The sequence below is a fragment of the Astyanax mexicanus genome, chromosome 1 (genome assembly GCF_023375975.1).
Source record: "Astyanax mexicanus isolate ESR-SI-001 chromosome 1, AstMex3_surface, whole genome shotgun sequence".
In the NCBI taxonomy this organism is placed as follows: domain Eukaryota; kingdom Metazoa; phylum Chordata; class Actinopteri; order Characiformes; family Acestrorhamphidae; genus Astyanax; species Astyanax mexicanus.
In genome coordinates, this window is record NC_064408.1 from 45,637,384 (window position 1) to 45,661,225 (window position 23,842).

Below are 23,842 nucleotides of genomic sequence, written 5' to 3' on the forward strand. Positions count from 1 at the left end.
CTCTTTCCCCACATCACTACAAAGGGTGATGTCGATCAGCACAAGGCGTCTGTGAGCTGATGTATCAGAACCGAGTCGCTGCGATTTCCTCCAAGTGCGCTGTGATGCTACCCGGCAATGCTGCATCAGCAGCAGTTCAAAAAGAGGCGGTGGCTGACTTTATATGTATCGGAGGAGGCATGTGCTAGTCTTCACCCTCCTTGTGTTGTGGCATCACCAGTGATGGGGAATATACAGCTGAGTAGCTGCTGAATATGTGGGACAAAATTTTGAATAAATGTTATAAAAAAATTAGTCATTCAGCACTAAAGCTACAAGGCTAATGTCATTAAACACCTTCTTCAGCTCATTGTGCTTGTGTGAGTGAAGATTAAGGTATGACGTGATTATGATTTTTAGATCAGCACAGAAGGGCAGCCTGTACCGTCAGTGTCTGAGCCGATGCTCGCCCTCATGCATGTTGCGTGTAACAGCACTCTCACCTCCCTCTGTCCTCCTGTAAAACACACTCTGTCTCACTTCTGTCTCACTTTAACCCTGATAAAGAGAGCTCTGTGCCGTGGGAACTCATTTTCTCTCTCAACAGACACTCCCGCGGTTCCTCCCGCACCTCTGCTGCAGCTGGAGAAATGCTGCATGCGCAACAACAGTGCCACACTGGCCTGGAGGATAACTGCAGTGCAGGCACTGCCCGTGGAGGGCTACATCCTGGAGCTGGATGATGGAAATGGTGGACAGTATCGGGTATGGATGTAGATGCATGCATTTTCACATAGTTTTCTTTTTCGAGTTGTGTTTAAAGGAACAATCAGTAATAAATGCGAGCGAGAGAGTTTTATGCCCCACCCACTCCTCCCCAGCTGTGAAGCTCAGATTTATACACAGTGGAAAGCAACGACAAGTCTTACTCTGTAATTGATCATTGAATATATATTTACAATGTTTAAAATGCCCATCTCTACTATTCTCTACTTTTCTGCTAAACTATTGTGTAGCAGAAAAATAGCCAGCTCCCCCGTTTTCAGGGCTGCTGCACACTTTTTGCATGCTTGTGTTCTATACCTGGCAATCTTGAGTGTGGAAATGGGACTGGGGGAATAGTGGTGGACAGATTCGGTGGCTAAAACCCACATAGATTACTCTAAAATACTAAATAATAATTTGGACCTTTCAGGCAGTATTTGTTCAGACCACCCCATTAAACATTTTCTAGAACAAGTGGCATAGGTTTCTATGATCCATTTTATTTTTACTGTTAAAACGTCATAGTCATATAGGTGACTATAAACCGTATTTTTATAGTTTTACAGTTCATTATTATTTTTTAACTTACCATTGCTATGCTTTAACTGCTATTTACATGTTTTTTTTAACATTTAAGCAGATTGTTTAATGTTCCCAATAAAAACTTTTATTTATTATGAAAAACATGAAAACATACAAAAAGAATGTTGGTCGGCACATGCACAGTAAGTAAGCCCATATTGATGGGTAGCATAATTCGACAAACCACTGGTTTCCCCAAGCTGTGCAAACAGACCCCAGGCTACACAGCTGATTCACACAGCGCCTCTCCCGCTAACCGTAATAAACACTGCATGGAGAAGTTCAGCTGCGCTGCCATGGAGAACAAAACAAATATTTTTTTATTCAGACAATTTTTTTCCCCAGCATTAAATTTTTTACTCAGTAATGGGGTGTTTTCCAATGTAGTGAAGTAAATTACAAGTGTCAAAATGGACTTAAGTAAAAGTAAAATTACCCATTTTAAAAACTACTTCAAAAAATACAAATTACTCAATTACAGTAACTCGAGCAAATGTAATTAGTTACTTTCCACGACTGGTTATGAGTTACTACAGAAAATATAATCCTTAATGGAAAAAATAACTACAGTTTACATTTATGTTTTAATGGGATTCCATCTACATGCAGTTGCTTAGTGGGTTACTATCACACCTCACATTTTAGCAAATATTTTATATTATCTTTTCATCAGACAACACTATAGAAATGAAACTAGGCCATTTAGCTCCATCCAAGCCTTACATCACCAAGCATAAGGCAGACGAGCAGATACTTTTGGCAATATAGTGTACCAAAATTTAGGAATACGTCCCCCAGCCCTACTTTGAAGCAAATGAGATGATGTGTAAGTCGTGTTGAAGTTTATTATACAGTACAAGGTGTCAGTTTGTGCTCTGAAACGCTCAGTACAGACGATTCTTTGATGTTTTTGGAGTTCCGAACTTTTCAGCTCATCTCTGCTTTTATAATTCATGACAAACATGCCGCATATCTTCACATCACACCAAATGTTTACCCCATTTCCCTCGGCTCTCTCTTTTTTCGTCTGTTTTTTTTTCCATCTCTTTTATCTGTAATCTCTCTGCTCCCCCTTCTCTCTCTCTCTGTCTCTCAGGAGGTGTATGTTGGGAAGGAAACGGTGTGTACGGTGGACGGTCTCCACTTTAACAGCTCCTATAACGCTCGAGTCAAAGCCTACAACTCCATTGGGGTCGGGGCTTACAGCAAGACTGTGGTCTTAAAGACATCTGATGGTAAGTGACTGTTTCTCGCTCTTCTTTTATTTCCTCTCTCTCTCTGTCTGCCCACACTGTATCCCTGTCGCTTTGTTCAAAACCTTCCTTCATCTCTCTCTCTCTCTGTCTGTGGGGTCCACCTCACAGATCATGAAAGTGAAGGACCCCTGCTGGAGAGGGCTGGCATTAATCAGCTCCTGAGGAGAACTGCTCTCATCCCATCTTATCAGTCCTGCTGAGACTAAAACATCTGCTCCTTAGAAACCTGCTGAGAGGCTGACGATCTTTTAAACTTTTAAATGCAAGATATAATTTAGAATGACTGATAAAGTAGAGCCTTTGAGCCCCACAATTTCACACGTTTTTTGAACATCACAGATTTACTGTGTAAAAAAATTACCTGTATGTCGATCCACACGTAAATTCCTCAACATTATGCCTATTATAGTCAGTTCATCTTCTACCTACTTAGCTATTGATTTTATTATTTCATGTCATTATATATATATATATATATATATATATATATATATATATATATATATATATTTACATAATATAATACTATAAGCTCTCTCTCTCTCTCTCTCTCTCTCTCTCTCTCTCTATATATATATATATATATATATATATATATATAGTTTGTAGTAGTTAAGCTCTGCCTGTTCACACAGAAAAAATATTTCAACTCAAAACTGGTACAGGCCATCCAATTATATATCACTGAGATGTCTGTGTCCCATTTTTTTACTTATAATTAAAAATTATACAAAAAGATTTAAAATAACCTGCTGGGATGATTTTAAATGATAGGAATCAATAGAGATATTTTGCTTCTACTGTAAAGCGGCTAATTTGGGGATGCAAATATTTGTCTAACATCAGCAATAAATATCTTAAAGAAACAGAAACAAACCCATGGTATTACATTCATGGATGTTAAATTATGAATATTCTTTAAGATTTTAAGTTATCCTTTTACAATTATATCCTATAATTGTCCAGCCTCAGCTAACCCTCTTCTTTTTGCTCTTCTCTGTTTTCTGTCACGGTCTCTTTGACAGTTGCCTGGTTCACGTTTGATCCTACCTCAGCACACAGGGACATCGTCCTGTCAAATGAAAACCAGACTGTGAGCTGCAACAGCTACGATGATCGCGTGGTGCTCGGAACCGCTGCCTTCTCCAAAGGTGTACATTACTGGGAGCTTAGCGTAGACCGCTACGACAACCACCCGGACCCAGCGTTTGGAGTGGCGCGCATTAACACAATGAAGGACATGATGCTGGGCAAGGACGATAAGGCCTGGGCCATGTATGTGGACAACAACCGCTCCTGGTTCATGCACAACAACTCCCACACCAACAGGTAAGGCCCAGTTTGGGGGCAGGTAGCCAGGGTGATAAAATATAAATAATACATCAAATCATTTGGTACATTAGGTGGTGAAATTTTCACATTTGTTTGCTTAAAAGAAGAAGTGTAGCAACTCGCTTTTCCAGTTGACTTTTTGGAGTCACTTGGATGTATTAAATTGTTAAAGTGATGGGAATCAATAGAGTTGGTTTCACACAGTTTTCCTGACTCTAGAAAGCAAGACACAGGAAAGTAAAATAGTACAATAGTTATCAAATTCATAACAGACTATTAAGAGTGTTTTTACTTAGCAAGTAATAGGAGCTAATAAATTATGATGCTTTCACTCCTACCTTGTTTCGTCCAGGTTTCAGTTTTCAGTTTTTATTTTGGTCTGAACTAAAATTAAGGTTGTGAAAGGTGATGTGAACCACAGTCTGGACCAAAGGATCACAATTGCCAACATGAAAAACTTTTCTAGATGGTTTGAACTTTCAGATCAATTACAGGGATTTGAAGCAGGCTTTTGTTACCCTCTAAACAATATAAAAAGGAAAAGAACCAGTGTTGTCTCATGCATGCTTGTCATGCAGCAGTATGGGTGCAATTCCAGTGAGAGCTGGGGCTTGAGTTCAAATGCATCAATATTTCACTTGTCCTGCTTTTTATTGTCCGTCCATAAAGACTGTGCTGAAAGGGCCACTGCTCTGAGAATTCTTATCTTTGCTTGTAGAAGCAAGTTATTCTATTTGAACATCCTTTTAGGGGGGGAATTTTATGAGTTGCCATTATTTATTTGTTTAAAATGGTTCAAGTAAAACTGTCCCATCTCCCATAGAATTCCAGTCATTGTACACACATGCCTTGGTTGACTTAAGGAAATGTTCGTTAACCATAAAAGACATTCCACAAGCTCTTTTGACCGCTACACACAAATGTCACACAAATGTTGACACACATTTTATTATTAAAGATTGTGTGTCAACATTTTATCTGATTCATTTTAGACCCACTATAATACATTTTGATGATAGTTTTAGTTGATTCCTGGTTTTATTTTGCATGTGCATTGTGCACTGTTAAAAAAATCGTATGGTCATGAAAATGTGCCTTAAAGGCATGGAAAAGTCATGAAAAAATCATGGAAATATTTTGGTTAAAATGGGTATGAACCCTGTAGTAATATGCTAGCTCTTCTGAGATACAGCGGTTGTAAACAATACGCATGTACTGTAAACAATTAAACTACTGTAATTATTTATGTCATTTTTGTGGAGCTCATTCATTTATCCTAGTTCCACCACTAGATACTAGATTCCACATTAAAAGTTTCCTCAGCTCCAAGTATATTAAAGTTTTCATGAGCAACCTTAACCTCCTTACTGAGGACATACCCTCAGGTGCATGCTAATACTGGATTTCTGTGTCAGTCCACTTCAAAGGATGGGCAGTGTTTAGGTGACTAGCAAGGACATGTGCTAGCATGAAAACACACTTGTCGGAATTCTACTTGCGTGCTATGTGGAGGCTTTCTCAGCTCAGGGGAAAACTTAACAATAACGCTACAGCTGAGTCACTTTTAGGCAACCTTAAGATGAGGAAGTTAGATGAATATAGACTGAGGCCTTGCTCCCCTTACTGGAACACTTATACAACTTCTACATATTCATAATCAGAAACCTACTTTAACATTTTCAAGTAATGTGAACAATATAACTATATTACCTTCCACCTACCACATTGAATTATCAGTAAAAATAACTATTAAGTATGATTTGTTCATTCTTAGAAGATATTGCTAAATATGGAAATAACAAAATTGTAGAGCAGGAGTTATAAAAATCACCTAACAACACCAGAAGGTATAATATTAGGCCACCACATCTTCCCCCAGTCAGATCAGCAGCGCTTCTTTAATCTTTAATCTTTGAAAGAGAGCAGAAAATTGGGCTTCACTCTCGCTTCAAGTCTGAGAACATCGATGCTGTCGCTGCTGTTTTCAGAGCAGTGACCTGAGTTAGGACCTCAAGCTCTTTGAACGGTATCGGATGAGTTGGTTTTTGAGAAGCAGCTCCTGAGACAGAACTTCTGAACTTGTAAGACTGATTTATGTAGAGAAACATCTGATATTAGATGAAAGTCCTAAGGCATTTGTGTCATTTTTGGTAAAATATTTTTTTTCTGACATTGTAAATTAATTGCTTTCTTAATGCCTAATGGCTGTTTCTACTGGAAATGAAATAAGTAAAGGAAAAAGAAAGGCTGCCGAAACACCTATTACTACTGTAAAAGTGCTTAATTGAGGCTACCAGCGCCATGCTTTACAGTGTTTCCATCAAACTCATTGCCAAAACTCTCATCTGACAAATGAACCTTTTTCAAGCTGACCCTAGAGTCTCCAGCATGACTGTGAACTGTGAAACTGTAGGCGAGAATATATTTTTTGCCATCTTGGTTTTACTTTGTCTTTTTTTATTTTAATAACATTACTTTGTAGAAATCCGTTTTGACATTTTTTGTAAACTCTTGTTAAAGGGTTATTTGCACTGTGTACTAAAATGTAATTCCTTGTAATCGTGCTTCTGCACTCTTGTTAATGTAGCAGATAAAGAAATTAATAAAAAAAAGGAAAAGAACTAGGTCAGATTTAATTGTCCTACGGGGGGTAAAAATAGCATCGTTTTCATGCAGTCACCCTCACTTCTAAAACTATCAGAACATTTAGAGCTTCTTAGGAGTGCACTGGTCACATGGTGTTAACTTGTATGTAGAGGTTTAGACACAGCCTGTCTACAAACATCTTATTAAAACTGTAATAATCTGTTCTGTGTTTTCTGCTTCCTTCCTCTCTTTCTCTCTCATTCAGAGCCGAGGGTGGGATAACAAAGGGATCCACTGTGGGGGTTCTGCTGGACTTGACCAAGCACACGCTTACATTCTTTATCAACAAAGAGCAGCATGGCCCTGTGGCCTTTGAGAACCTGGAGGGAGTGTTCATGCCTGCAGTCAGCCTCAACCGCAATGTACAGGTCAGCACAATGACCAGAACATCACAATGACAAAACCAGCTTTACCAGTTAGACCCAAAGGGAAGAAATACAGAACGAACAGTGATGTGTTCAGTCTGTAGTGGTCAGTGGTCTTTAGGAATTGTTCTTATCCCTTTTTTCCAATGAGAACAGAGCTGTGTAAGGTGAAGGGCCAGAATTAGATCCAGAAATGGCTACAGGATGTGATTTGGAGCTACAGTTTGTCAAAAAAAATAAATTGAACCTTATTTGTCACTGAACACAAATGCAGTCCATTAGCCTGGACAGGTTTGTTATCTGACATGTGATTCTTCATCACATTACATTTGGCTGACGCTTTTGTCCAAAGCGACTTACAATAGTGAAGTAAAAAGTAATAGAAGTTAAAGGTAAAAACATCTTTAAACAGTGCCTTAAATAGGGCCAAATGGAAATAAAGGGATAATGGGATAGAGGAGTAAAGGAGAGGAAGAAGGAAAATTTTTTAAGAAAAGTTAAGAATGGGACATGCTAGCTAATGTTGCTAGCAAACATTGGACTTCACTAGATCATCACAGTTTCTCTCATAGTACCTACATCACTATTGCTTAGCTTATTTACTTTCAGCATACATAGAAAAATTAAGATAACAAGATAAACCTGCTCACAAGTGAGTTCTGATACTGTAAAGATTCACCTCCACCCAGAAATGTAAGAGATTGGGCATACATTTTGAGAGTGGTTCCTTAAAACATACAGTTTTGCATTGTACAACATGGGAAGTTAACCAAATTCATTTGATAAATCTAATTTCAATTAAAAAAAAGATAACAGATTGTATAGCTTTACATCTCAGTATCTCAGTAGATGGACATTTGCTTCTGGCAGAAACCTGTAAGATATCACGCTTATGTGGCAGTGATTTTCCTAAACTGAAAAACAAGCATTTTATGTTTGCGTCATGTTTAATATAAAAGCTGCATGTAAGCTTATATCTTATCTTATTAAAATCAGAATTATTATTATTTTTTTTTTACAATATCACCCAGCCTTAATAAAACATCCTTTTAGGGCATCTTTGTAGAAAAATGCTTTTAGTATGTTGTAGAAAAATGAATTAGCCGACAGATTTAATGAAGAACTACAATTCAACCTGATCATTGTTTCATTTTTAAAGATTCTTTTAAACATTTAATGCTGCAAGTTCAGGTATGATTCAGTATGGTAGGGACCATCTGTAGCAAATATGATGGTAAGTTATGTGTGAAAAGGTATTATTTTAATTTAAAATTTGAATGATTTTATCATTCTCACAATACTAGTAATATTCTATTATATATATATGTATATATATATATATATATATATATACATATATATATATATATATATATATATATATATATATATATATATATACAGTTGTGGTCAAAAGTTTACATACACTTGTAAAAAAACATAATGTTATGGCTGTCTTGAGTTTTCAATAAGTTCTACAACTCTTATTTTTCTGTGATAGAGTGATCGGAACACATACATGTTTGTCACAAAAAACAGTCATAAAATTTGGTTCTTTCATAAATTTATTATGGGTCTGCTGAAAATGTCACCAAATCTGCTGGGTCAAAAATATACATACAGCAACATTAGTATTTGGTTACATGTCCCTTGGCCATTTTCACGGCAACTAGGCGCTTTTGGTAGCCATCCACAAGCTCCTGGCAAGCTTCAGGTCGAATGTTTGACCACTCTTCTTGACAGAATTGGTGCAGTTCAGCTAAATGTGATGGTTTTCTTGCATGAACCCGTTTCTTTAGCACTGTCCACATGTTCTCAATGGGTTTAAGTCAGGATTTTGGGAAGGCCATTCTAAAACCTTAATTCTAGCCTGGTTTAACCATTCCTTTACCACTTTTGATGTGTGTTTTGGGTCATTGTCTTGTTGGAACACCCAACTGCGCCCAAGACCCAACCTTCGGGCTGATGGTTTTAAGTTTTCCTGCAGAATTTGGAGGTAATCCTCCTTCTTCATTATCCCATTTACTTTCTGCAAAGAACCAGTTCCACTGGCAGCAAAACATCCCCAGAGCATAATACTACCACCACCATGCTTGACAGTAGGCATGGTGTTCCTGGGATTAAAGGCCTCACCTTTTCTCCTCCAAACATATTGCTGGGTGTTGTGGCCAAACAGCTCAATTTTTGTTTCGTCTGACCAGAGAACTTTCCTCCAGAAGGTTTTATCTTTGTCCATGTGATCAGCAGCAAACTTCAGCCGAGTCTTAAGGTGCCTTTTCTGGAGCAAGGGCTTCTTTCTTGCACGGCAGCCTCTCAGTCCATGGCGATGTAAAACACGCTTGACTGTGGAGACTGACACCTGTGTTCCATCAGCTTCCAAATCCTTGCAGATCTGCTTCTTGGTGATTCTTGGTTGACTCTTGACCATCCTGACCAATCTCCTCTCGGCAGCATGTGATAGCTTGCGTTTTCTTCCTGATCGTGGCAGTGACACAACTGTTCCATGCACTTTATACTTGCGTATAATTGTCTGCACAGTTGCTCTTGGGACCTGTAGCTGCTTTGAAATGGCTCCAAGTGACTTCCCTGACTTGTTCAAGTCAATAATTCGCTTTTTCAGATCCACACTGAGTTCCTTTGACTTTCCCATTGTAGCTTTTGTAGCTGAGTCTAATCACTGGGTCAAATGAGCCCTATTTAAATGGGCTCATGAGAAGTCAACAGCTGTAGTCAATCAGAATCACTTACAAGAAGTGAAGAGGCCATGACATGAAGCTAATTTGATTGACACAACTCGCTACATCACCAAAATTGACAAATTTTGTTGCTGTATGTATATTTTTGACCCAGCAGATTTGGTGACATTTTCAGCAGACCCATAATAAATTTATGAAAGAACCAAATTTTATGACTGTTTTTTGTGACAAACATGTATGTGTTCCGATCACTCTATCACAGAAAAATAAGAGTTGTAGAACTTATTGAAAACTCAAGATAGCCATAACATTATGTTTTTTTACAAGTGTATGTAAACTTTTGACCACAACTGTATATATATATATATATATGTCAATATAATGTGTCAATTTCCTGGTCAAAATGTGTGCACCATCTTTAAATGTCTTTTCACACTGCAAACAAAACTTCGGCAAAACTTTCTTTTGAAATTAAATGCTTACCGTATTCTTCACAAAAGCCAGAATGTAGAGGTGAACTGAGTCTTAAGTTTGATTCAACCTAATGTATTATGTTTAATTTAAATCTTTGTTTATTTTTAGTCTTCACCTGGTCTCAGACCTAGACTAAGATTCAAAACATTGGTCTTGACTATAATACTATCCAGAACCTCACCCTCATTTACTTTAATTAACACAGTATCTGTCAAGTATCCTCTGTAGAAAAAAAAAAACAAAAAAAAAACAAAGACTTCTGACTATATATTTCCTCTTGCTAGAGTACATAATCGGTCATCTGTACATGGCTCAGACTACACACAGCTCAGATCAATGGCCTGTTTAATGAGAGCTGAAATAGCTGTTCCACTCCAGTGTCGACCACATCACCCCTGGGAACGAGCAGTTCTGTGAACATAGTGTGCATAGCTATTTTACAAAACAGAAATGGGTGAAGCATTTCCGAAATTTGATAGTGAAGTTTGAGCTGCAAATTGGCATGAGTATACATTTAATCGTAAATTAGACATCCACATTTATTAAAAATATCCCTTTTTCTATTCAAACTTTTTATCTTAGCATACCAAAGCTCTATTTTTAGGATTACACCAGTCTCTTTAGAGAGTATCTGTCCATTTCAGTCCATTCTAAGTATGTATTCTGTTTTTACCTTTACAGGTGACCCTGATCACAGGTCTGGAAGTGCCAAAGAACATCAAGTAATGACCTTTAACCTGTGTGGACGATCTGCTTACTTCAGGGTCAGACAGCTGACTCTTTCTCTTTGAGAAGCGAGCCGGCGCTCTGTGCTGTTCGGCGGGAGATCAAAGAGGACTTTTTAAGAGAATATATATTATTTAATCTTTTATCTGTTTATCTTTTATCCACAGTTTTAATTGCATCTCAGTGTATACAATCAAAACTCCCATGTTTACAGTCAACTTGCAATAGGGAACCCATCGGGAACAATAAGTTGGGTCTTAAGGACAGTTTCACCTGTTTATTCAAACGTCAGTATGTGTTGGGTAGGAATGAAGAACTTCACAGTCACACAGACAGTGTAATACTAGTATCCAGGTCCAAAATGGCTAAGAAACTGCTTTTTAAACACAAGCCTTTTTGCTAAACAATCTATTAATTTGCATTTATGGAACACCATGTATGATTTTAGCAATGCTGAAATCTAAAATTGATATATTTTGTACATTTAAATAATTCATTTAATAATTATTTACATTTGACAAATTTTATTTTTGTTTTTTGTCTGGATCATTTATTAATTAGTTTCCTTAGAAATATCTCATTTTCTATCTCCTACCACACAAACCCAACTTTTGACATTTTAAACATTTGAAAGTTTAGAGCACACAGAACAGAACAATATGACCTCAAGAAATTTTAGCTATCTGAATTCTTTTCCTCTCAAACTATAAATGTTGCCTGCTAATGTTTACATTTTTCATTTTGGCTAGCTTGCACCTTTAAATAACAAAACGTTAGTTAAATGTAGTTAAACATGGAGACCATAATGTGCACATATACTGTCATACTGCCCACTTTCACTGAGAGCATTATACTGTGCTGGTGTTTTCTGTTATTGACGTTATTCACTCCTGAGGCTCCGTCTTCAGTGGCTGGAGTTTGAACAAACAGGCTGAATTGTCCTACAACAGCTATTCAAGAGTACCACAAGGTTATCACACTACATTCACTGCAAAACACAATATCTTGGCAAGTGGAAGAAGCTTAATTGTAGGCATTATGTCTAATAGAATATTAACAGAATAGGCATACAAGCACATCATTAGATTTATTGACAGATAGTGAAGATACTTTCACTTGACAAGATACTATGTTTTGCAGTGTAGCACATAATCTCAGGTTTAACAAATTCTCAGTTGGCCTGTGGTCCAGACACAGATTAGACGTTTTACACTGCCAGTGGAGATTTTTAAATAAAATGTCCCTTTAGTTCAGTACTGAGCTCTGTCTGTGTCTGGAAAACTGACCTTTACCTGCAAACTCTGACATGTTTGTAAGTGAAATCATCTTAGATCTAGGAAATTTGTCTAATATTTCTCATTATGAGATTGCTGTAAAAACAGTCCCATTGCAGGCAATTTTGCTTGTAAGCAGTTATACTTAAAATACTAAAATTTCCAGTCATTCAGGATGGTGTGAAATTTACCAGTGGTGTTCACAGTGGCGGTATATGAAACAAGATGTTTGAAGACTTAAATGCCATTCATGGTGCCTTCATAAGAAGTTATTACACAAAGGATGGGTGGGACCTCTGTAGGACTTTCCTGTAAAGACTCCTTCATAGTAGCCCGTTGGTCACACAGATGAAACAGTCTTAACAAGGCTTTGTGTTGACACCACAAGACAGATTTCACCAGCGTACCAACAATGTTCCTCTGAGTGCCAGAGTGTGCTATGCTGTCTTTTTATCATTATCATAATCAGTTATAATGAAACAATTCATTAAAACCAAATATCATTGTAATTATCAGTCATAACCACTTGAAAATTCTAGTATTTAAAAAAACTTCACTGAGAGAATGCTGACTTAGCTGCCTGGTGCCACGCTGTGCTGTTCAGTTTGATACCACTTTAAAGTCTGAGAAGGACACATACCAGAAACTTACCAGAAAAACAAGCAGTGCCCTTCACATTATATATACACTGTCTGATGCCTCAGACACCGTTTTAAATTTAATTCCAGAAAAATCAGATTTTGGTCTAAAACCTCTGTTTCATAATATGTTTATGGCAGATGGGTACATACAGGGTGTATGGCACAAAAATATTTTATTATATAATTACTGCCATTTTACTGCTATTAACATGGTTTCATTCACCACCACTGTGAGGAAATCCATTTCTCAACTAGTCAAAATCTGTTTTAAGAACTATTTCACACCAAACGCGTGTTTGAATGATTTTTACTTAAAACTTAAAAAAAAGTAAATACATAATTCAGTAAAATAAACAGTGATATTCCAATTTAAGATGCTTTCACTTATCAATATATCATTTTGTATGATGTCAAACCATACAAATGTTCTGGTACTCAAAAAAATGTACAACATACAGCTACACATTGGTATTCTGTATAACTGAGTCTTGGAACGTTTACACGACTCTTGCCAAAAAAAACAAGTGTAAAACTCAAAGAGATGTGATGAGTTACTTTTCCATGAAATCAAAATGAAAAAAAAAAAAAAGAAAAACAGAGATTGCTTTGCTGCTAAAAGTTCTTCGCCATATCCAGTCAAGGTTTAGCCAGCATTTAAGACTGAAGTCTTTCACACTGTGATACATATTTAAGAGGTGAATAGCATTCCATAGTAGAGATTTATCGAGTTATTGCAGATGTTATGTTTATGTTAACAACTCTATTTGTCAGTTAATTTATTAATTCTAACCTATTTTCCTCCTGTATGATTTATGAAATGGGAAAAAACATGTTCTTGTATAGTTCAAAGGTATTGTGAGAAACATGCTAAGGTTGTTTTCTGCATGGTATACAGCTGTAAATATGGACAAACCAGTGGAGCCACTATGCCCCCAGCATGAGGTTTACAGTCTTATATTAAACTGGTGTTTGTATATAGTGTAATCAGTAATCAAAAGGAAAGTGGAGGAGCCTGTCCTCTAGTGTTTGGTTTAAGGTACTGCAAGAACTGACTTTAAGTTCTGTAGTCAAATATTTAAGCAAATACTGCACAGATTTGAGTCCGCCCTGGGACTTTTCTTTTAATGTCTAAAACAAAACAGCATTAAATGATATATAACACATACAACGTTTTATTATTAGTTTTGATAAATCTTCTGGGGGGGAAAAACACAGGGACTGACAGCATTTTATGTTTGGAAATCTGTACCTGAGGGGTATTTCTAAAAGAAGGCTTTTTAAGTTAGATTAGCCCAAAGTTCAGATTGTCTAATAGGATGGTTCCTCAGGCCTTTTCATACTGAACAGGCTTGACTTTGGGCTTAAAAGTTTCACATTTGGCTTAAATTTACAAATCCTGCTTTGTGATAAACTCCCTTATAATAATAATAATAATAATAATAATAGCAAATATATGATTAGGGGTTTCTGCATACATTTACAAAGATAATGTGAACTGTAAATTATTGTATGCGATGATGCGTGTTTTAATCTATGAAACTAAAAGTGACCACTCCTCCGGCTGCTCAGCACATTGATGATCTAATCAGAGAAAAGAGAAAACATGAGCGAGATGGACATTAGTTGCAATAACTGAGGGTGAAAGACCACGTATGAAACTTCTCCATCCAAGCCAATATGTTCCCTACTCACCACCAGTACTTTATCCTGTAAACAGCATAATCCAATCCATTTAGCACCCCCACTCTTACCCAAATCAGAGGCCACTACTTCCTCCTGCCCAAGTTTACCACAGTTCCACAGTTTTATATTCACTCCTCAAACCACAGTCAATAAGCTGAACATGTGGACTGGACTGAAAGAAATGCTTACAGGAGTATGCCATCATTTTGTAATCTAATCTCTAATCTCTAACTGCTTCATCTGTATCTAACAGTCACTTAACACAAAGCATTAGCTGTCATTCAGGCTTTTAGCTAGAACTCAAAATCACGCTTGTGGTTTGAAATCTAATGGAAGCTAATGAACAATTGTTTTATTCCACTGCATTTTTTTTATAATATTGTCAGATAGCTGTAGATGGCTTCTGTTATACTACTACTTTTGTTTGGATGATATACTGTCCTAGAAAAAAAAATGTCACTGTTATTGTCATTTTAAAAGCAATTTTACACTACTGTTATAAAGATGATGCTATTACACTATTATAACGAGTTACAAACGTTATTTATTTATTTTTAAATAATAATATTAATTATATTAGAGTCTTCTTTTCTGTGCATTACAGACAGAAAACAGCATTCTTACACTTTTTTCCATCACTGAAGGTACTTCAGGTCTGTAAGTGTTTATGTGTTTATTTGAGACCATTGCTGTTCTTTTCTACTTACAAGAGGATGTCAAAATGATTCTCTGAACTGTGTAGTGACTATTATTGTATAGAGATTATGTTTAAAAAATCTGGAATACTCCTTTTAAAGCATTTTAACTGTAACAGACAGAATGTGTAATTCAAAAAGATCACTTGTGCAGAGCGTAAATGAGAGATCTGAGCTAAACTAGCTTTCTTTCAAGCACTTAAGCGTCTTAAAACATGTTGTCCCATCACTGACACGAGAGATGACCTATTACGCACAAGCCCTTCACAAAGCCAGAGATATTAAGCAGGAACTGAGGCGATTTTAATTAACACCAGGGTTTTGATTAGCAGTCCATATGGTCTCTGACGGCTTGGATTCATCAGCTCCCCAAGCTCAGTAGGTGGTCAAGGAACCAGACAGCAAATTACGGATAGATTCAGTGTCTAGAGCAGCGAAAGTGCCACCAATTACAGCAGCTAAACACTCAAGCCAGAGCCTATCATTTAGCAACGGATGAATATTTGAAAGTACTGGAAGCACACTTGCCTTCTGTTGTCTATAAATTCACCGGGAACATGATAAACATTCACAGGAACAGTTTAGAACGTCCACAGTGACTGTGTGATCACAGCTGGGGTATGATTAGAGTGTGTTTATAAAGAGTGTTCTTTCCTTAATGCTAAAAGTATAAACAACATACAATTATATAATATCATGGTGCTAAAATGAAAGACACTACTGACTACTGAGGATGTTAAATTTAGGAATAGTTTGGTGAACAAATTCATATACAGTACAAACTCAAATGCAGTCAAACGAGGTATGGTTATGTTTAGTGTCTGAAATTTGCTTCCTCAGCTAGTCAGAAGCTGTGAGGCTAATGTGGCTAACAAGTAACAGAAAGCCAAATAAGCTAAATTAGCTTTGTGCTAGCGTTATGTTTTCTATATTTTGGTCATGATTAACCCTCCTATTATGTTCATTTTTCAGAACCAGCGTGGTGTTCCCGGGTCATATTGACCCGTTGCATGTTTAATTATCCAAAAGATATCTGAAAAAAATCCAAACAAGCAGTGTGAATATGTAATGACTAACTCAATTGCTGATTATTAACAATATAATTAATATTTAGTGCAATAGGGTTCCTTACCTCTAACAGGTAATGGTTCAATTAGGATAATTCACTCGTTTTTCATAAAAAATACAGGTTCAAACTTTTTTTAATGTTTCCCTACTTCATTAAGCAGAAGAAACTTCATTCTGAAAAAGTACTTTTAACTATGTTTTTTAGATCTTCAAACTTTTAGAAGGAGCCAATTTGACCCGTAACATAAGAGGAGGGTTAAATTCTCACACACTCGCTTTAATCTGTGTTTAGTAAACACTGTTATTGTGGTACATTAGCGTAGCTTAAAGTCAAGTATGTTAGCATAGCTGTACATAAGAGTAGCAGCAGGACACCAAGTGGTCCAGCGGTTTAAACCCCTGCCACTATGATTGGGAGATTGTTGTTTCGAATCCCGGTCATGAAGCTTGCCATTATCTGCCAGAACCTTGAGAGAGCACAATTGGCCTTTCTCTCTCTGGGTGGGTAGATGGCGCCCTATCACCTCATCAGCACAAGGCGTCTGTGAGCTGATGTATCGAAACCGAGTCACTGCACTTTCCTCTGAGCGTGCTGGATACTCAGCAATGATGCATCATAAAAAATAAATTAATAAATGAAAGAATAGTAGCAGCTGTACTGTACACTGAAGTTTAGTATACTGTATATTGATCAGAAGCTGAAGAAGCAAACTTCAAGTACTACAACATATATTTTCAGCCTGACTACATTTGCGTTTGTGTTGCTGTTCCTGTACAGGGAAATTCTGCCGATTTTTGAAATTTCTGCATTATGAAATGACTCCTGTACAACCAAATTAGAGCATAGTGTGTTTGGTGTGAACTGCTCAGATCTAGAGAAATTTACAGAGTGGTGTTGAAATGAACCGGATGCCTGATATCTGAGTTTAATGCCACTAAAAGCTCCCTTACATAAAGTTATTACACAAAATGATTATGAATACACTGCTTTATTATTCCTTAAGTGTTACTTCAGGGGATGGATTTAGAATGTTGACTGGTGTAGAAGTTGTGAGGTGTTATCTTGTGAGTGAGCTTGAACACGGAACAACATGACAAGGTGTTGTGAATTATCGTATTTGGAGTCTATTTTGGAGTAAAATAGTCAGATGGATCTGACCATTCTTTTTCTGAAGTTGTGCAGGTATTTTGTTCACAACCACCCCCGGTGAACAGAACAGTTTTCAGTTTCTGGCTAGAATTGTCTGTGCAACTCTAGCAGAAACCACATCCACATTCAATGCAGGAGACCCCACACATATCTTGCAAATCAATGCTGAATCATTTATCTTCCATATGCAAAACAATGAAAAACAATTAACCATTTCACACCAAACCTCACACTGAATCTGTAACATTTCAACCACTGAGCTATGCAGAAATTTGAAAACATGGGTGGAGTTTCCCTTCAGAAAACATTGGATTCTCGTGTATTATTTATTTTTATATGTACATTACAGTAAACTGAAGATCTGTCTGACTCTGCAGTCCATGATAGACCACGTGTGAGGACCCTACCAGGTTCAAAAAAGATCTTTTTCATCTGAAACATCAGACAAAGCACATGCACGGCCCTGGGGAGCCGCGTAACCTCTCTTTGTACTGCGCCACAACAGAAGTAGGCCATTAATCTCAACACAGTTGTGCTGAGCCCTCTAGGGAAATACGAGTGTGTGCGCGTGTGTGCGTTTTAGATGCTGTGCTGCTTCTTTTTTTTCTAAAGCTAGTGTATGTGGTTTCTCCTTTCCTCCTGCCAATGTGAATGTTTTGTACTTCTCTGTGGTTTGTATATTAAAAAAATAAATGAAAATCTCATCGTCATCAGTATTGTTTCATATACCATCCCAACTGTGATGTGTGTCAGCTTCACTTTGAATCTGACATACACACATGAAGAAATATATTTATTAACACAGGTATTTTTTGACAGCTAGCATTGCATATGCACTGTCTGTATCATACATGTCCTATCCAGTTCCCATATTCAACAACACTAAATAATTCACAGCTGTACACTGCATATTCCCATGATGAAGCAAGAACAAGCAGTGGAGCACAAGTCCTAGTCCCAGTCATATTCCAGCTGGTCAGTATTGTGGGAAGACCACATCATCGCTTTTTCACTTTGGTGTTTATTTTCTGAATGTCTTTGTTGCTCAGGACCAGCATGCCATTCTTAAATCGTCCGACTTGTCCCGCTGGATCGCCACCTGAGGAGCTGGGCTTGCGCTTCTCTGTCCTGTAAACCAAGCAAAAAATAAAAAAGTTCATTAAACACTGTTAAAACCAAGTATAATTTTTTTTTTTCAAGAAAAAACTATTTACTAACCCACAGTATTCGATTTGTTTTCAGTTCACTTAAGCCAACATGAAACTAATTTTGCCCCATTACATTTAAACATAACATTATCCTATACAAAAGTCTACCACAATTACATACTTTTGTTTTCCAGATTTTCCACTTTTCTTCTTCGTTCCCGTGGTGTCCTGGAAAATATCACAATTATTAGTCAACAAATGTAATGTTCATAAAAGAATTAAGACTTGTATTATCCACAATGTTGCAGTTCTTTAATGCACATACACACAGCATCTAACATACATATACTGTAGATCTCTAAAGGTAACCCTTTAACAACTTACAGGGTTCGTCTCCTCTTTTTCTTTCAACTTTTTCTCCTTCATCATCTGCTGATACACTTTGTAATTTACATATTCCTTCTTGGGAGGCTGGAAGGGAAAAGAGGGAAAACACAGTTGATTACACTTACCAGTCTACATTCACACTTTAGTGAATGTACTTTAATGAACTTTAATGAACACTTCAGCAGAATGCCAAACGTGTGGCAAAGTTTGGAAAGTATACTAGTAATAAAGTAATATATACTGATTGGTTGCTGCATACAGATCTGAAGGAGTGTGAACGTAATTTATGTTGAAATCAATTTTATTTATTTATAAATGTTTCTAACATCAGTCCAAAATTAACTGAAGACATTAAGGAGGAGGGTGATGAGGTAGAAGAAGTGGAAAAATAAGAATAGGATAAAATGGCATCAAGAAGCTGCTTGATTTTTGAAGTAAAATATTCTTCCAAATGCAAATTAAGAACAAGCTTTGTTTTAGACCTAATAAAATAAAATACTTGGATCTGTTGGCCAGTTGTTCTTTTCCACTTCCAATTCCAATGCACCTATGCATCTATGTTCATAATTACTTAATGTTTCTTATCTCTTTCTGGACTATTCATTTGCTTCCCTCAACCCCATTCATCAATCAAAAAAGACCATCATAGGACAACTTATATCCAGATATTATCTGAAAGGTGGCGCAGATCTGCCAATCAAACATGTCCAGTCAGCAGTGGTTCTGTGGCCAGCGGTTCTGAGCTAGAGGACAGTGGACACAAATTGTGCATCAACAGGTAGTTCTACAGTCACTGTACCTCGGCAAGGTGGAGCTAGTCTGATTCTAGGCTTATAATCTTTGGAGTTTGTCTTGTTTCTTGCTGTTTGTGATCATGAGGTCCAGAACAATAATTTACAACCCAAACACAAAAAGTGTTTCTAATTGGTCAGAACAGTGAGTGTGGATTTTACCTTACCATGGTGATAATTCTTCTGTCATTAGCTCTAGATCATCCAGTTATCTTCCAGATTACATAGCTGACCGAGCTTTCCATCTCTATTATGTAACTATTCTGATCATTTTTAATGATATTTTTAGATGTAATCGTGTCATTGATTTTAAAACAACAAATCAGAGGTTATGTATTTTAATTCATATATTTTAAACTGTAAACCTTCTACATTTTGATTTTAACAGTTAAAATTCGGACTAAGTAATTACTTTACCATACTTTATACAGTTGTGTAAAAAGCCACACATGGTATAATCTGATTACACTTTTAGAACTTTTGAGAACAGTGCACTGTTTATGAATGCAACATATCTACACAGTTCCACTATCGGTTCACCCCTACTAAACTTTTCTACCTTGTCATGACCCATAAAGTAATTATTCCCAACCTACCCTGGCTCCCAGCATAATGGCCCTGTCCTGTTCAAAAATTCTCTGCTGATGTTTCTGAAAGCCTGTGATTCCAAAGCGGTGCACCTCCAGTCGGGCCTGTGGATCAACAACAAAAACAAACAATTAAAGAAACAGACCACCCAAACCTGCCAAGAAAATGATTAAGCCTATTTAAAGAAAGAAATAGATGTTCACTGTAGAATTACTCACTTATTACTTACTGGGTGATTAAGTCCTAAACCATGTTTAATATATAAGATCCCTCAAGGTATGCATTATACAATGAAGCAGTAAAATAGCCTGAATTTTTCATTTGAAACAGTATTACCTTTTCGATGGTTAGCTCTTCATCTGGGTTCTTTTTCTTTTTGTCCTGTACTTGAGGTGGCTGGTGATAGACATAAAAGAGAACATGATGACCACAAATATACAAAACAAATCAGAATGGTTTATACCTTGAAATAATAACTTAAATCATGTGTTTTCTGCAAACACCTCACTAAATAAAAAATCTTTCACAGGTCTTCATTCATTTTGACACTTTTTTTTACCACTATATATAATATATAATACATTAAATAACCTAAATGTACAATTAAAAGTTTTTACTGAACATTTAACCAGCTTAAAGCAGTTCAATACATTCACCTTTGTAGTGCTATTCTAATCATACATTTACTTAAGAAGTGTAGTTTTAATCATAATCAGATCACAGTTTCTGTATCGATGCACCCCTCGTTAACATGATGACCCTGTCTTGTTCAAAAACTCTGTGCTAATGTTTCTGAAAGCATGTGATTCCAAAGTGGTACAGTTTTAAATCATGAAGCTACTTCAGCTGTGCTTTCCTGATGAACATTTGCCTCAGTAGTGCTACGCAAGTGTCATAAGTGAATTTTACACAGAGAAACAGAGTCAGTATTCTGATAAAAAAAAACAGATATTAAGGCTAAGTTAGCTAGCGAGCTCAGACAAACTTATTATCCTATCTCTAGCTCCCGTCTTTCAACTGGGGAAAAAAAACTGTTGTGGAAAGTTAATAAATGGATACTGTGGGAGAAAGGGGTGTAGAGTGAGGCTGCTGCATTAAATATTCCCATTTTAAAAAAATTATCTGTTTAAATTAACAATAAAATAAATTAATAAAAAAAAAAATCATGGTCTTTTTACTGATTTGGCCAAAGACAGAAAGTGCTTTTTTTTGTTGTTGCAATTTTTAGTGCATCACTACAATATATTGACCCCACCTTGTTGCTCCACCATGCTAGAGTACACTAGGGGTCATTAATCTTAGTCTTTGAGGGCTGGTGTCCAGCACACACTGGCAAATTTCCTACTCACACACCAAATAAACCTGCCAATATTTGTGTGTTCGAGTAGGGAAGCTTTTTAGTTCAGTGGCAGAATTGATTATATCTCGGCCTTCTTCAGAGGTTAATTCCTGGCTACAGTGCTGCTTTTTGGCTGGATACCCACTAACAACTCCAAGGAACACAGCTCTGCTTAATACTGTTGTATCTTAACTACACACACACCACTAGGTCAGTTGCAGCTGTGCTGAAAATTATCATCAAACCATATAAAGTTAAGTCAGCCGTAGTCATGTGATCAGAATCTGACCAATAATAAATGTGTTGGCCAGGAACTAATAAACTGTGCAACAGCAGCTGGGTACAACATAATGTGCACATAAAGTGGTCTGTAAGTGTACACTTGTTACTTACTTTACTGTCCAGTTCAGCAGGTCTTTTTAATTTGTTTTTCTTCAGTGGATCCTGAAATGTAACAATCTCTACATCTGATGCTATCGCTGGACTTTTGGACGTGGAGTCTGGATGGTTTGCTCCATTTGCGTGATTCAGATCTGCTGCATCTTTTATACTACTGATCTTATCCTCAGAATCCCCAAACTCCTCTGCAGTCTCATCATCTTCATCAGGAACTCTTTTCCTTGTTTTATCCTTTTTCTTTGATCGATTTCCCTTTGATCCATCTCCTAGCCAAGCAGAAAAAGAGAAAGTGGGGTTATTTTTTGCTTATGCTCACAACTGTAGTTCTCATTCTCCAGGCCAGAATAACACTCACAGTAGAATGAGTCTAGAATGATGATTCCCTTTTTTCTTTTTTGCTTCCAGATCCACTTTAGCTTCAGCATCAACACAAGTAAGATTACGGAAAACTGCATGTAACTTTAAACTGCCGGAGCAGTTCAATTATTAGGATGCCCTGCATTAGTGAAGTGTATTAGGAGATAAATTAAAACGGACTAGCTGTACTTATATCACAGTTCACTTTTCAATCTTGATGTAGTTGAGGGGATGAGACATAATGAACAAAGTTAATGAGCAAATGTGTATTTTGTTGTGATACAACTTTCCTAAACTGATAACAGATTGTATGAACTCTCTCTTAGTAAGCCTACTTTTTATTTTAGCTATGCAGCTACTATTGTTATTCTAGATGTAATCTTTAATAATAATTATAATTCCTTAATAATTAATATATAGATCTTGAAAAGCATTTTTTCTATATATGTGTATAGTTTTGTTTTATATCAGTTGAATTCATTAATTAATCAGCTTACATTTTAAATGAATAATAAACAGTATGTATAACATACTTCTCATATGAAGAAAAATACTTAAAATAACCCAAACAACCAACTATACCATATAGAAAATAAACATATGCACAAAATGCCATTATAAATACGCTGGAAATATAAGAAAAAGTCCAAAATATGTTTTGAAACTTAATTTGAAAATATATGCAAATTAAAATGTAAAGATACATTTGAAATGTTTGCCTAAGTACATTTATTTTACATTTATCCATTTATTTACTTTCTGTGTGGGACAACAAAAATACAAACTAGGTAAGTTAGCTAGTTAACGACATAAATAAGCAATTCACGAATAAGACGACATTTAAATAATTGTCTAGCTATAAAATAACAAAGTAGCAACACAGCAGTAATACCAAAAACTAAAAGTGGTAAAAGTAAAATTATTACACAAATACACAGTATTATAATATACACAATGCATTAAATCAACAGTAATAATAAGAAAATTAAAAGCAGAGGACTTTTATAGTAAATATGTAGTTCTTGGTAATCCAGGTCCACACACGAAAATCCATTCCGGGATTTTGTTCCAGCTGCCAGAGCGAATCTGCTGCAGCTCAGCAATCCATTAAGTAGCTAACGCAGCTGGATTAAAATCCCGGGCTGGATTTCCACTTTCTGGACCTGGATTAACCAGCTCTAGCACTGATGGTACTGAATGAACGTTAGCCTGCCTGCTAGCTAACAGTCATCTGATCAGGTTTAATGAACACTAACCGAAATCATAGAGCTTATTCAGAACTCGGTCCAGAAACTCCTGATCCTCGTCTCCTCCCTCTTCCTCCTCTCCACGCTCTGCTCTGCTCCGCTTCATCTCCGCTCGGTCTGAACACGGCGCTCTCTGTATTTAATCCGCTCCGGATCTCTCTCACACACACGTGTAGTAAACACGCCCCGGCTCCCGTACTCCGCGCTCTGTCCTATACCGGCCACCGTCCGTCACCTCGCGTTTCACTGAAGAA

The 23,842-nt window shown here is 36.8% G+C and overlaps 2 protein-coding genes across 5 annotated transcripts in view; one reads left to right on the plus strand and one right to left on the minus strand.

Annotated features, from left to right (window-relative positions):
- LOC103027505 (tripartite motif-containing protein 67) overlaps window positions 1-18,036 on the plus strand; it is a 65,052-nt gene extending 47,016 nt beyond the window's left edge. For 2 of the 4 annotated variants that reach the window (XM_022683366.2, XM_022683369.2), the window contains 5 exons: window positions 587-744; window positions 2,423-2,561; window positions 3,608-3,911; window positions 6,766-6,928; window positions 10,777-18,036. In XM_022683366.2, coding sequence (XP_022539087.1) covers window positions 587-744; window positions 2,423-2,561; window positions 3,608-3,911; window positions 6,766-6,928; window positions 10,777-10,821 — 809 coding nt within the window. In that variant the 3' untranslated portion in view covers window positions 10,822-18,036. Of the gene's footprint in view, window positions 1-586; window positions 745-2,422; window positions 2,570-3,607; window positions 3,912-6,765; window positions 6,929-10,776 lie in introns of those variants that run through there. The other 2 variants (XM_022683362.2, XM_049479112.1) reach the window with 2 other exon arrangements.
- A 10-nt stretch (window positions 18,037-18,046) lies between these two features.
- c1h1orf131 (chromosome 1 C1orf131 homolog) lies at window positions 18,047-23,799 on the minus strand. Its single transcript, XM_007229971.4, has 7 exons — window positions 23,598-23,799; window positions 21,979-22,250; window positions 20,583-20,642; window positions 20,255-20,350; window positions 18,865-18,951; window positions 18,662-18,708; window positions 18,047-18,460 (listed from the first exon to the last, which is right to left on the minus strand). Exons 1-7 carry the CDS (start codon window positions 23,692-23,694, stop codon window positions 18,331-18,333), a joined length of 789 nt encoding a protein of 262 aa, XP_007230033.3. The 5' UTR covers window positions 23,695-23,799; the 3' UTR covers window positions 18,047-18,330.
- Between the last annotated feature and the right edge of the window lie 43 nt (window positions 23,800-23,842).